The sequence below is a fragment of the Osmia bicornis genome, chromosome 5 (assembly GCF_907164935.1).
Source record: "Osmia bicornis bicornis chromosome 5, iOsmBic2.1, whole genome shotgun sequence".
NCBI lineage: Eukaryota > Metazoa > Arthropoda > Insecta > Hymenoptera > Megachilidae > Osmia > Osmia bicornis.
The window spans coordinates 4209783-4223554 of NC_060220.1; the positions used below are offsets into that span (position 1 = coordinate 4209783).

The following is a 13772-nucleotide window of genomic DNA, read 5'->3' on the forward strand; positions in this document are numbered from 1 at the left end:
CCTTCTTAGAAAGAGAAAAAAACGCACATTGATCCTACTTACCCCGCGGGTGAAATTATATTCGGAATGTAGAGTTGCAAATAATCTTCAGGCTGCGCCGTACCACACTCAGGTGTGAATTCAATAGTTAACCACTTAACCGTATCCGGAAAGGTAACTTTATAGTGAGATACTGTAGCAGGTTTATAGGGATGATCGCTTTCCAACCAAGTATAATGATGACTAGTAGTAATGGGTGCAGATACGTGAGACTGAGCTTCACTGTCTTGAGATATTTGAGACAATCCCATTGTAGATAATAAGTTAAGTGCCGAAACATGAGGAAGCATTTCTTGTATTAAAGTGAGAACCTGAACTCCACTCTGAGAAAGAGAATAATTCATAAAAATTGAACTGCAATATCGACAATTATTAAAAATATAAAGATATAGTACTTACCCTAGGATCTGAAGTAGCCAGTGGACTAATATGTGCCATCACCAAAGGTAAAAGAGTGGTTATAAACGTTGCATTCCCTAGAACTTCGGTGGCTATTCCATCTTCTGCCCTCTCCCTTGCTAATGCAAGTATTTCATTCGACCTTTGAATAACTGTGGCTGTCATGGCAAGGGTACATTTTCTTGCTTGCACCTCAGCCATTGCTTTACTCGTGTGTTGACCGTCGGAATCTTGAGGATTAGAGTAATAAAGGATATGAGGTATTTGACCTCTAGTTTGTGTTGTACCATTAAAGCTTAAGGAACAAGCCGTGAAGGTAAAGGTAGTCCCGTCGGGTCCTTTAACGACACTTAAACCACCGTCACCATTACTCGTACGACCACCACGGTTTCTCAGTCTAATAGCATACTTCACGTTTTCCTTAATGAGCACTGGTTTATCAAATTTTAACTCTACTATATCGTTAACGCAATCATCCGGCCCAAAAGAGCCGCGCGTAAAATCCAAACTACTCCAACGTTGCGTATGAGATGGATCATTGCCCGTATTGTTTTGCTATGGAATGCAATATGATAATTACAACAGTGGAATGGAATAATGATTTACATACGATAATGCAGCATGCTACGATACTCACGTCGTCAAGCAGTTCTAATTCGTAGTCGTACATTCCAACACCTCCGTAGATACCTACTCCAACAATAACGATACCGGGTCTATCGACCGAAAAACAGATCGCGTCAGGAGAACCATTACCGGTATTCCAAGATCTTGATTGATTCACTCGGGTAAATCTCGAAGGTGTGGTGTACATAAGCCTGCCACAGGCAGCTTGAAGTTCATCCTCGTTCCCGCTAGACTGTGCCGCTAATTCAGCTATCACCCGCGCTAACAAATAACAACAATGAAGAACCAACTCTGGCAGTGATTGTGTCTTTTCTTTGCAAAGACTTTTCTTCACCGGGACTAGAATCAAATCTAACAGTCTATCAAGAACATCGCGAAACGACCAATTTAAGGTCTCCTTCCCAGAGCTTTCCACTTGAGATTTATAACTAATTTGTTCAACTAAAATTGGATACTGATGGCTTTCCGTGGAATTGATCATCAACAAGCCAGTATTGTCGGATGGACTGAGCTGCCGCTTGATGCTATCACTGCTATCCATGATGTTAGTCAAAATCGGAAATGTACATCGTAGACGAATGGCTGGATTACACAAGGAAGCTAAAACGGCTGATAATAGACGGTCTTTTGAAGATCTTCCCTGTTCCTATAAGGTAACGTACATATTTAAGAACTTAGAACTTACACTTTAAAAGAAATGAATTAGAAAGCAGCAAATCACTAACCCTATCAATTTCCGATAATAATTCACAGAGACATGTCCATTTTAAGTATGCCGTTGGATAAAATGCATGATAACAAGCGACAAATGTTCTGTGACATTCATCCAGTATGCTATTTGTCAACTTGTTGCTTATTGTAGTAGTACCTATGCAACGAAACATTTTATGTAGTGTTATTAAAATAGAAAATACTTTTCATTTCGTCAAAATTAAGGTTTTATGAAATCATGTCAAAATATACAAGAACTCACTTTTATTTGATCGCGTTTTTCCTTTACTCTTTGTATTTAATGGCACAGAATCAGATAAAATTTGATGTAACAGCGCACGCACTTCTCCAATGCATTCGGCTAAACGAACCGATTCAGCCGGAGTTTTCTTGCCAACTGTAAACCATTAATCTCATGTTCAAATATAATTTAATATTTATAATAAAACTGAGTACACACCTTGATTAGGATAAATTTCGTTAGTATATGTTCTAAGTAATCGTAAACTAGCTTTACTAATATAAACCAAACGCTCCATTTCGAGCAATGCGTGAGAGGAAATAGCATGAACCACAGTGTCATTTAATCCTGCTTTTAATGTATTCCAACTCCACTGAAGAAGAGATATTAATGACTGAAAACATTCCTAGAAAAAAAATATATTGAAAAAATAATTTTTATATATATTTTTCCTAAGTGCAATTTAAAAGAAACCAAATACATACTTTAGTCACCGTTCTACTAAAATCCCGTTTCAATACATAAACTGGTTCGACTTGGTCTCTTTGCCTGTTAGGAGTTTGACTTTCGGGTGTAACAATACGATACAATAATTGTGGAATTTGTCCAGCATTCACATCTGTTCCGTTGTTAGATCTCTTGGATGATTTAAAATAAAACATAACTCTAAAAACAACAAATATAAAGATGTGTCTGACATTTCAATTTGTTAGTTTTTAGAAAACATTTAATTTTACTAACTGATCTTTAGCCGTGACCATTCCTTGACCACCAGTTCCGCAGTCACTGGAAGGACCGCTAACTTTTGCCCATGCAACGTACCACCTGTTAGCTTGCAAAGCAATCGGTTCATCGAATAAAATAGAATACTTTTGTCTCGGTCCGCATTCGTACGGTACTTCCTCTGATTCTGCTAAAAGTTCACCATCGTTTTCTTGATCTCCTCCGTCAGTTCCAATATCGAAAAGCTGAAACAATTTTCAATATAATTTTTGCAGTTTCCTTGCATGATTCAATAAAAATTAATCATGTAATAGGAATTACTTTTATTTTTGCTGTATATTCGCCCCGGCCTCCGAACAATCCATATCCACCAAGCAAGATATCAGTATCAGGCATAAATCTGATAGCCTCGATCGAATGTGCGGTGTAACCCCAACCACCACCGTGACCTGAAAATATATAAAATGTGCTATTGGAGGAAGTAAAAATATGTATTATTTTTGGCTATTCTTTGTACATACTTTCAAATCTATTAACCGTAACAAAATCTTCCCGACTGTACGCTTTTCCGTGTGTTGATTGATTACATTCATTTTCTTCTACTATAGTTAGATTTTCATCTTGACCTTGTGTAAGAGTATCCAAACAGGCCAACAAATGCATCGCAGCTTGGGAACGCGTTACAAAGCAGCTTGATACTACAGGCAGTGCTAAGCCTGGATTCAAAATAGATACTTCCAAGCCAGGAATCGTTCTAGCTTCCGTTGATATGATATTATATAGGCTTATTTCACTCTTTATCGGATTAAAAGTCCAAATCACGTTATACAAAGGATCTAAACAGGTTGCACAATTACTGAAGTCAACTTGATCCGCTCCGCTGTAACTATTACAAGTGCCGTCCCGTTTACTTATAACTAAGCATTTGAACGAATTTGCGTGATCAGTTTGATGTGGAATTAAAACTGAAACAATTTGTTTTATAATTAAATAAGTTGTTAATGTAATAGTGGTGGAACGATGATTTACAAAAGAGGACATACTTATGCAGTTTTTATTTGCCATAACAGTACTCCTTGTTAAACTAATAAAATTTATTTCATCAATTTTGACATAAGTTTGATCTCCACTTGCGCCAACCCATGTTGCACGTCTACCCCATCGTGGACCGATATTTGGAACTACGTTTGGAAAACTGTGCCATGGCTGTGTCCTATCAGAACGGCGACTAGTTTGCGAAGTAGTATTTGAAGAGTCGTTTTGTCCATTCCACCAATTCATGCCCAATTGTCCTTTCTGAATATAATAGATGCATGCATAAGAATGTTGTCATTTAATACCTATGGCAAACAAGCCTTAATGATAATACAAACTTGATAAGCTCCGAACGTAAACACTTCGCCTTTTGAAGTAAGTATGACAGTATGATTACTTCCAGCCGCAACTTGCGTTGCTATTCCTGGTAACTTAACGTGAACGACTCCAGCATGTGCTACTAAATCTCCTACACCCAGTTGACCATATATATTGCTTCCAAATGTATAAACTTCCCCATTTTGTAAGAGCACCACTATACATGGTTTATAGTATAAAATTAGTAATGTTCATTTTATAAATTTATAAAAGACATATAAATCAAATCGATATGTATTACCTGTATGGTGCAATCCACACGACACTTGAACCACAGGACTTTCGCTGGGTATAGGAACTCTAGCTGGTGGTATACTAGCTATTCTTGCCGCGTCACCTCGTTCAATATCGCTTCCTCCAATACCTTCTTCAATCATCAAATTAGTACTTAACCCCAATGCCATTTTCCCGGTACTCTTTTGTATCACGCTTGGACCAGCTATTTTATACGAAAATTATTATCAGGTTAAGTATTATACAATTTAATTTAATCCTTAAATACATATATGCAGAGTTCGTCTATTTTCTGAAAACATCTACCCAATTTTTGATTATTCGGACCTTTCATCTTCATTCCATATTTCGCAGTACTTGGACCTGCTTTGGTTCTCTGCTTCTGTTTAATTTCTCCCAGCCGCCTTTGTAAATATTCCCGAAAATTGGAACTGGATCTACCTAAAGTACATTATAAATATTCATAAAGATGTTTGTAATCATTCCTGAGACAATGATTTATAGTTAAATTTTTACCAGTGGTACAACTTTTTCTTGCGCATGTTCGACAACATCCGCATTCCGCGCAACCACTGTCACCCTTACCACAGCCACATTCCCTGAAAGTAAATGGTTTTAGTCGTTTGTGCTATACAAAACTTAATCTGAATACGTACTGGCCAGGGTTTCGATCCGGTCGTATACTACTCAAGCATGATATACTACAACCAGTGCACTCTCGGCATACCGTGCAAACCATACAAACACGATGCTTCCACTGATGTAATCCTGGAGGACACATCCCTCTTGTTTCCTCCCAATCCTCAGTCGGTTCTACGCCGTCTAAATGCAAATAAAAATATTTTATTTCTTTGATAATAAGAAATTAAAGGTCGTATATAACCACCTTCTTCTGTCACTAATAGTTCATCGTCCGCTGTACCCATCTCCATAGCGACAACAGAGACATCCTTATTTACAGCATGAACTGCTGTAAAATCTCTACCACACTGTCCCTTATTATTAATCCCAAATGTATACAGATGACCTTTGTTAGTTAATGTCGCAGCATGAGCTTTTCCTAATGAAACGTGAACAACACAGACATCTCTGAGATCGGTAACTACCCCTGAAACCGGATCACTGTGCAAGGTATCTTTGCCAAACATTAACAAAGCACCCTCTTTAGTGACTAATGCTGTCGATCCATTATTGCAGGCGGCTTCTACAATAAATTGTCCTTCTACCTTTGCTATCTTTTTTGGCTTAACTGGTTTGGGTTGTCGACGAACTTTATCTAACATTAGAAAACATGTCAATTTCAGAAAATTTTTTAATAATTTCATATTGCAAATGAATAATGTACTAACTGTTATCACCATCCTCTCCACGCCTAGCAGTTCCAGCAAATAAAACAGAACCATCTTCCATAATCATAACAACGTGCTGACCATCATGACCAGCCGCAAAATGTACAAGTCTTGGTCCTTTTCCAAGTGTTAATTCTACCCATCTATTAGGCCTTGTATTACTTTTCATACCAAGACAAGTTCCTTTTCCAGTATATAATACCTGGAACACATATCGTTTACGCAACATACTTTAATTTCAATATAATTGCCGCATTGGAAAACGGCTAACCGCTTACCTTTCCAGAGACAGTTTTTAATAAACCAAATTCTTTCCCTGCTGTAACTGTAGCAATTTCGTCGTCACAGCCTGGATTTAATATATGAACGGCTTGTTCTTCATCAAAAGCAGAGTATCCAAAAACATCTACACATTTTCTTGCTAATTTCAATGGTAATTCGGATGCAACCGCTACTGGATTACTTAGTGTATTTATTGTTCTGACTACAAAACCATCCTATACCAATAAATAATATGAGATTTATATTAATCGCTGAAACATTATAAATTTGAATAAATGAAGAAGATAAATGACTAACATCTTTTCCCGCTGTTATCATTCCTAAACATTCGCCATCGGAAAACATAACGGAAGATGACCAGTCACGACCTTCTAAAACGGCAATTCCTGTGACTACAAGGGTTTCTGCATCAATGATTAGTAATTCACTCTGTTTTCGGGGTGTACACTTAAAATATAATGTATTCTGGAATAAAAAATTTGATATTAGGAAAACGTTGTACGTATATTTATATATCGATGATCAATGTTTAATTAAACTAACATTTGCATAACCGAGCCAACCGGTTTCCGTTGGATAAAAGTCTGCTTTCTGAATATACATATGACCCCAAATGGTTCCACCATGACCACTACCAATTTTTAATAATCCTCTATTTGTGTGTAGGTACAGGTACTTTCCGTCACTCACAAAACTTCGTCCATTTAATGTTATATTATTTATCTCATTTGGTAACTTAAGCGTAGAAATATAAATCTTAGAACATTTAGGAACTCCATATGTAATCCAGTCTGGCCGTATAAGTTTTCCAAGTAATACAGCTTGTACACTTCTTTGTAAGGATGTTAATACACATGGCATCTACGACACATAAACTGTTACTCGAAACGATCGAAACTATAAAACAGATCGTCAATAACAATCGGAAATAAGATTTACTTGAATATTTTGAACTGCTAGTACTCTAGGACACATGAGTAAAGCAGCAATTGCTGCTAACAGACGACCAGTATCACCTCTGACAACCACAAGGCTCAATAAACATGCACAAGCAACTGCAGTCAAATGACTACCATCATTAGCAGCTGCTGATTCTGGGCCGTGTGAAGTTGCTAGATCCAACAGCAGATCAAAAAGTGGATCTAAGAGAAAATAAAAGTATTGAAAACATAACACAGACATAAGGAATTACATATGCTTTTATACTTTACCAATAACATCATCTGGTTCAGACTTCAGCCCTTCTGGGAGTTGTCCTTGCAATATATCCAATAGAGCTGATAATGCTTTTGTACATAAAAGAGGTTCAATTGATCTGCTTTCCCTCATTAACGTGAAAACACTTCGTAAACCAATGCCTACAATCTAAAAACATTTGAATTGAAATATAATACTTTATATATATATACCACATGCTTTCACACATTACCTTTGGTAAACTCTGTATAGTTGATATCCTATCCTCATCATCACTTTCTGTATCCATAGTCTCACTATGTTCTGGTGGTGATGGAGAATTACAATTTGATACTCTATAAACTTCATTTGTTGTTCTAGCATGTTTTTCCAAAATAGCACTTCTAACACTAGCAAATACAGCAAATGCAGAAGCATTGCAAGGTAATTCTATTTCTGGTGGACTATTGTAATTTAAATCTCCGGTTAAATCAATCTGTAAATATGAAATGTGTAGACTTAATTATGTTACAAAAAATGTGCAAAAGAAAAGCAAATACCTTTTTCTTATCTCTTTTACGTATAGATTTATTTTTTTTACATTTTCTCCATTCTTCCTTATTTCTGAAAATTAAAATATATGATCTATCATATGTATGAAGTTTCCATGATATATTAAAAGAAAAGTTACAGAGAGAAATTTTCGAAAATAATATATTTGGACTTGTAAAAGTAATTATTTATAATAATAAAAATACTTTTTATTTACAAATGAATGTTACATCCTCATTTTTATTAATGACTAACTTAAATAAAATAAACTTAGTAATTAATTCTATAAATTATCATTTAATTGACAAAAATAATGAAAAATAACAACCGTAAACTACTTTAAAACAATGTATCTTATCCTACATGAGAACTGTCAAACTGACAATTGTAATAAACAAACAGTTTTAGGTTACTTTGAAACATTTAAAGAAATATCGCATATTTTAATAGGTATGCAGCATAGATCAACATATTTGATGAAAGCAAGAATAACTTATCAGATTTTTTATCATAATTGATAAGTTTGATAAATGACAGATGAAGTCACCGCCAAAAGCGTCAAGTAAACAAAGCTTGAGGGAGGTTATACACATTTCGCACCTCTGTGCCTCGGCAATGCTTTTAAAGAGATCATAAAAACATTTCACGTAATTCTCCGGCTCGGGCAGCAACTTTTCGTGGTCCCCAGACACCATGTTGTGCACAAAATTTTCAACATACGAATCACCAATTCATTTTTGTAATACTATTGATCGTTGACATTCTCTCGTCTTCCCCATGTGATTGCATCGCAGGTCTATAAAAAGGGCCATTCAACGATTTTCATCGAAGTATTTATTGGTTCAAGGTACAATTTCAAATTCACAAGTGACAGACAACCTAATATAGTATTATTTGAATAATATTCGTAAACGGCCAAAGATCCGTCTTTGATGTATGTTAAGAAATTCGTCTTGAAAGTACCAGACGGACCGCGACTGCCTTGCGATTTCGAGTTTTCGATATGCATTATCGTTTTAACGCAGATTATCCTTCGATATGGCGGCTTGTCTTCAAATGAACTTGTTTTAATATTTATGTTTTTGTAACCTAAATACATTTATTCAATCTTATATCTCTAAACATACTTCTAGGTTTAAATATGCTATATTATTACCTTCATAAAATTCATAAATGTGTATATCAATTTCATACAATTAACTCAATTTTTTAATAGTAATGAAATATAGAATAAATGTAGAATAAAAACAATAGTATTTTAAAATAGCATCAGTAAAAAGTATTTTTTTTCTATTTTAAATGAATTTTACTTCTCCTAATAAGTTCTTGAAGATTTAACGATTAAAGTATAATCTCTCAAATTTATTTTATTATTAAAATGTAAAAAGTATTCGAATAATAAAAATTCTAAATGATCGGAAAATCTAAATGAAAAGATCGTAATTTAATAAACGTTAAAAATATATATGTATCTGCGTAGAAAGCCATATCTCATATGTGATTTAGAATTGATCACCTCATGCAAGAGATAGTATAGTGTGCATATCCTGTTATGCTGAGATTACTGTTTTGAAGATTATCGAGAACATAACCTAAAAAGTACGACTTAAACAGTATAATTACGCTTAAATTCTCATTTTCTTATAAAAAAATGAAATGAATACAGGTTTTTGATTTACGGTATGAAACATGTGATTAAACAAAAAATTGGTAAAGGATCAAACAACATCTTTCTGTCTTAATGAAAACATAACCAAATGACAGCTTTCAAGCAAGTATGTCATATTCATATACTTAACGAACTAAATTATAAAAATATCTGTTAATAATCTTTCTTTACTTTCAGATAAGCTACCTTGCTAAAAATACTATCATAATTGCAAGCTGATTTTTGTTTACTTTCGTTAAACTTTTATTAAATTTGCATCTATCTATGTATTTAAAAGGAGTAAAAAGAAAACCATATAAAAATATGAAAAATAATTACAATTAATTGTGATGAAGGAACATGATTTTCCCAATATATTTTTAGTATGTACTGAATTAAAATTCAGCATTTATATAATACCCTAATATTTATAAATGCCTATCCATACATAATATTGTGACTTTGAAAAAATAAATTTTTTCAGCTAAATGGAACACAACAATTACACATGTCACTCAATTGTGTAAATATCACATAGAATATCTTGAAAAGTATTTATTATAAAAGTGTGGGAATGGGCAATTGTTTGTGTAAAGATCCACTAGAAGATTTTGATATATATAGAGGGCAAAATCATGCAGGAACTGAAAATACTGTACTACCAGAATCAAGTGTAGATACAGTTGCATCTGGTGATGTAACTTCTACACCTTTCAAATTTCCAACTTCAGCCAATATTGATAAGTTGGTACTTGAAACTCTTGGAGTTATTGGTTCTCTTGTTGATAAGTAAGTATCTCAAAGCATAGAACCTATATGCATCTTGTAAATTCATTAACTGGTTGTTGTGTATATCCAGTGAACAAGAGCCACCACCTGCAATGTTAAAATTACATGCAATTGCTGATAAAGAAGATGGATGGATCCAAGTTGTCAGTTCGATGGTTAATGTTATTCCTATGCATAACCCATTAGGTCCTTCTGTTATTACACTTTTATTAGATGATTGTCCACTACCTTCAAAGGTAATGGACATGACAAAACTGATATACAGTAAAACCTCGTTTATGCGGCCTTCGATCAACCGAGCCTCCGCGTTATCCGAGACAACGGACTGATCCGAGCACTCCGCATTAATTGGGGTGTATGCTCGGATAAAACGGATGAAACCGCTATGCCTATGCTGTACGCGCGTAGTTAGGTTTTCACTATTATATACTTTTGTGATTAAATTTCATTCTATCATTTCAAATACATAAAAAACAATTAAAATTTTCGAATTTTTTATTTCTTCCGTGTTATCCGAGGGACCTCCTCCCCAGATTACCTCAGATAAACGAGGTTTTACTGTATTTGTATTTTGCTTATTATTTGTAACTAAATTATTATGTTATTATCTTAATTATGTTAGGAATCAGTTCTACGGTTGTCACACATGTTTCAATTATCCCAAAAACTTGGGAATATACAAACAAGTGCAACTCAACAACGCAATATTTGTGTAGTATTGGGTTGTATAGCAGAAAAACTAGCTGGCCCAAGTAGTATTGCTATACTATCAGAGGCAACTTTGGATTATCTTATTTCAAATCTTGTAAGCTTAACTAAGGTTGTAATTGTAAATATGACAAATATGAAAGCTATCTCCTGACACTTATAATTTATACATTCTTTCAGAAAGAAAATATTGATGCTTATGTGGTTCTGTATTCATTGATAGCTTTGGAAAAATTTGCACAGACAAGTTAGTGATTATTAGAATAGTCTATGCAGTTGCCATATCAATATCGATATATTTTAAATTGTATTCATCCATTATATTATTTTTTTAGGTGAAAATAAAGTAACTATAAAAAAACGATTAATGGCAGAAAAACCAAATCCATTATTAGAATTGGAAAAATGGGCAACAGAAACTCATTATGTACGTCGACAAGTAGGTTTCTGTGCACAGTGGTGTCTAGATAACTTGTGTAAGTATTAACAAACGATTGGATGGAAGAATACGTTTAAAGATAAATTGTTATTAATACATGTACACTTTGACAATTTCAGTTTTAATGGAAGGTAGGAAATATTCACATGATGCAGTTGATATGAGTGGTATTAATGTTATGTTAAACACAAAAGATGTAAGTGAGTACCTGAAAATATCACCCAATGGTTTGGAGGTGAGATCTGTTAAGAGTGATGTATATTTTATCGAACGATATTTGTATATTGAAATTTATTGTTCGTATCATAATTTTAGGCGCGGTGCGACGCGTACTCGTTTGAAAGCGTAAGGTGTACATTTCAAGTAGATTCAGGAATATGGTATTATGAAACACTTGTCATAACTACAGGTGTAATGCAAATTGGTTGGGCTACAAAAGACAGCACGTTTTTAAATCATGCAAGCATTTCATTTTTAGTTTAATAAACATAACTTCGATTTCGATGTTATTTGCTCGCTTTACGCTCATTCGTTTTTGTTATTTTAGGAAGGATATGGTATAGGCGATGATGAATTTTCTTTGGCCTATGACGGTTGTCGTAGGTTGATATGGTACAATGCAAAAAGCGAAAAATACCACGAAAAACCGTGTTGGAAGGCCGGAGATATTTTGGGTTGTTTATTAGACTTGAACAAATTAGAAATCATATTCTCCATAAATGGTGTACCACTCAAACCTTGTGTTCAAGTTTTCAAAACCGTGAGGTATATTTTTGTTCACGTATCTGGATATATTCTAATTAAAGTAATTATTAATACATAATTTGTACGTTTTAGGTCTGGATTTTTTGCAGCGGCTAGTTTCATGTCATTCCAACAATGCCTTTTTAATTTCGGAAATGTACCTTTTAAATATCCCCCTACTGATCGTGAATATAAGAAATTCAATGATTTCGCTTCTTTGAAGCCTGAAGATAAGGTTGTGCTTCCTAAACACATATATTTAGACCAACTGAGGAAACTTAGCGTTAGAGAAGATTCGTGTACATTGTGTTTTGACCAAAGAGCATCAGTGAGATTGTTACCGTGCAATCACAGGTAATATATATGCATGTACATATTTAATCTTAATTATTAAAAGAGTAACTGTGAATAATTATAAATCAAACGGATGTATAATTAACTATTACTTAGAATATTAAAGGAAACCCGATTTCTTTGTTAACTAATCAAATAGTTAACATATAAAAATGAATACTCTTTCAGAGGATTTTGCCAGACGTGTTCGAATCAGTTGGTAGAGTGTCCAATGTGCAGGGCTACAATTGAAGAGGTAGCTCTAGATAACACATGACACAACACAAGTACACCAGCATTTTTTAATACTCTTCCACTACCTTTCTTATATTATACAACTCTCAGGAACTGTCGCGAGATAATCACAATTGTAAAATATCGTGCGTATTACGTATGGGATATAATTATATCATTCTGCGCATTTGTTTTCTTACAATACAGTATTTTAAATCAAGAGGATTACAAATCAATGATAGAAAGCAAAGTCACCTTTATATGTCACGCTTCTAATGTGTATCACTCTAAACATTGCTTTCAAATATGTGGATGTGATATATAAATTATCGTACTGGAAATTCAATTTACAGGAGAACATCATGTTACATATTTCGGCTGTGCGAATTATTTTCTTTAAATTTGGTCTAAATAAAATTCGCATTTAATTAAATATTTAAAATAAAATATATAAATTTAAATATTTTTTTTTTTATGTAGTAGACATTAAAACAAGATTAATATTTAAAATTTACATTTGAATTCCTATCGTTGTATGCTGTACATTTCCAATTTAATATTTGTGACTGGTTCACAAAACTATAAAACTATTTTTGTCCATGAATTTAAAATATTTCTCTCTTAAATTATGAAAGTCTGCAATTACCTGTACTTGTCAGCACTGACAAACAAATAACTGAATTTATGGTATAATGTAAGGTTGATTTTAGAGGATTGTAAAATATTGATATCATGTAGTATATACAGAAAAAAACCGTACACGTATAAGCTCATATTATATTCTTATGGAGACATAAAATGTTACATGTATAATTTTGCAAAATTTTTGTATCAACTAATGATTTTCATTCGCAACCTTTCCTATACATAAGATACCAATTTATGTATTAAATATATAACTCATATCGTATCCTCTATTTTTTGAATTCATCTACTAAAAAAAGAAACTTATTGTTTCGTAAAATTTTAGCAATTAATTACATACGATCCCTTTAAGCATTTCCGGTCAATCTAATTTTGAAATCCCATACGATAAAATTAATATATTTTGTACTCATTTAACTCAATAGTACAGTATCGTAATAAAAAGATAAATTAATTTAGTCACTTGACTTTAATTCAGTCCACGTT

The 13772-nt window shown here is 33.7% G+C and overlaps 2 protein-coding genes across 9 annotated transcripts in view; one reads left to right on the forward strand and one right to left on the reverse strand.

Annotated features, from left to right (window-relative positions):
• The window catches only part of LOC114880196 (E3 ubiquitin-protein ligase MYCBP2), a 176747-nt gene extending 168300 nt beyond the window's left edge, over positions 1–8447 (reverse strand). For 5 of the 6 annotated variants that reach the window (XM_029195978.2, XM_029195949.2, XM_029196015.2 and 2 more), the window contains exons 1-26: positions 8347–8447; positions 7755–7818; positions 7448–7690; positions 7230–7383; positions 6958–7160; positions 6562–6879; positions 6316–6483; positions 6015–6233; positions 5737–5938; positions 5274–5663; positions 5044–5209; positions 4904–4986; positions 4694–4828; positions 4395–4592; positions 4114–4310; positions 3784–4036; positions 3262–3705; positions 3062–3189; positions 2759–2985; positions 2503–2683; positions 2237–2423; positions 2039–2173; positions 1791–1933; positions 1076–1711; positions 439–993; positions 43–362 (exon numbers count right to left, since the gene is read on the reverse strand). In XM_029195978.2, the coding sequence (XP_029051811.2) occupies positions 43–362; positions 439–993; positions 1076–1711; positions 1791–1933; positions 2039–2173; positions 2237–2423; positions 2503–2683; positions 2759–2985; positions 3062–3189; positions 3262–3705; positions 3784–4036; positions 4114–4310; positions 4395–4592; positions 4694–4828; positions 4904–4986; positions 5044–5209; positions 5274–5663; positions 5737–5938; positions 6015–6233; positions 6316–6483; positions 6562–6879; positions 6958–7160; positions 7230–7383; positions 7448–7690; positions 7755–7818; positions 8347–8441 (6044 nt within the window). In that variant the 5' untranslated portion in view covers positions 8442–8447. The remainder of the gene's footprint in view (positions 1–42; positions 363–438; positions 994–1075; positions 1712–1790; positions 1934–2038; positions 2174–2236; positions 2424–2502; positions 2684–2758; positions 2986–3061; positions 3190–3261; positions 3706–3783; positions 4037–4113; positions 4311–4394; positions 4593–4693; positions 4829–4903; positions 4987–5043; positions 5210–5273; positions 5664–5736; positions 5939–6014; positions 6234–6315; positions 6484–6561; positions 6880–6957; positions 7161–7229; positions 7384–7447; positions 7691–7754; positions 7819–8346) is intronic. The other variant, XM_029195959.2, reaches the window with a different exon arrangement.
• A 58-nt stretch (positions 8448–8505) lies between these two features.
• Positions 8506–13744, forward strand: LOC114880261 (RING finger and SPRY domain-containing protein 1-like). Of its 3 annotated transcripts, XM_029196109.2 has the most exons (13): positions 8506–8593; positions 9413–9521; positions 9593–9777; positions 9879–10183; positions 10254–10419; positions 10806–11003; positions 11072–11138; positions 11227–11367; positions 11450–11565; positions 11646–11789; positions 11878–12095; positions 12168–12428; positions 12597–13744. In XM_029196109.2, the coding sequence occupies exons 4-13, from the start codon at positions 9969–9971 to the stop codon at positions 12682–12684; spliced, it is 1614 nt and encodes a 537-aa protein (XP_029051942.1). In that variant the 5' UTR covers positions 8506–8593; positions 9413–9521; positions 9593–9777; positions 9879–9968; the 3' UTR covers positions 12685–13744. The 3 variants fall into 3 exon arrangements, with proteins under 3 accessions (XP_029051942.1, XP_029051933.1, XP_029051949.1); XM_029196100.2 differs by lacking the exon at positions 8506–8593 and having other exon boundaries at positions 9227–9521; XM_029196116.2 differs by lacking the exon at positions 8506–8593 and having other exon boundaries at positions 9227–9521; positions 10806–10988.
• Positions 13745–13772: the final 28 nt, after the last annotated feature.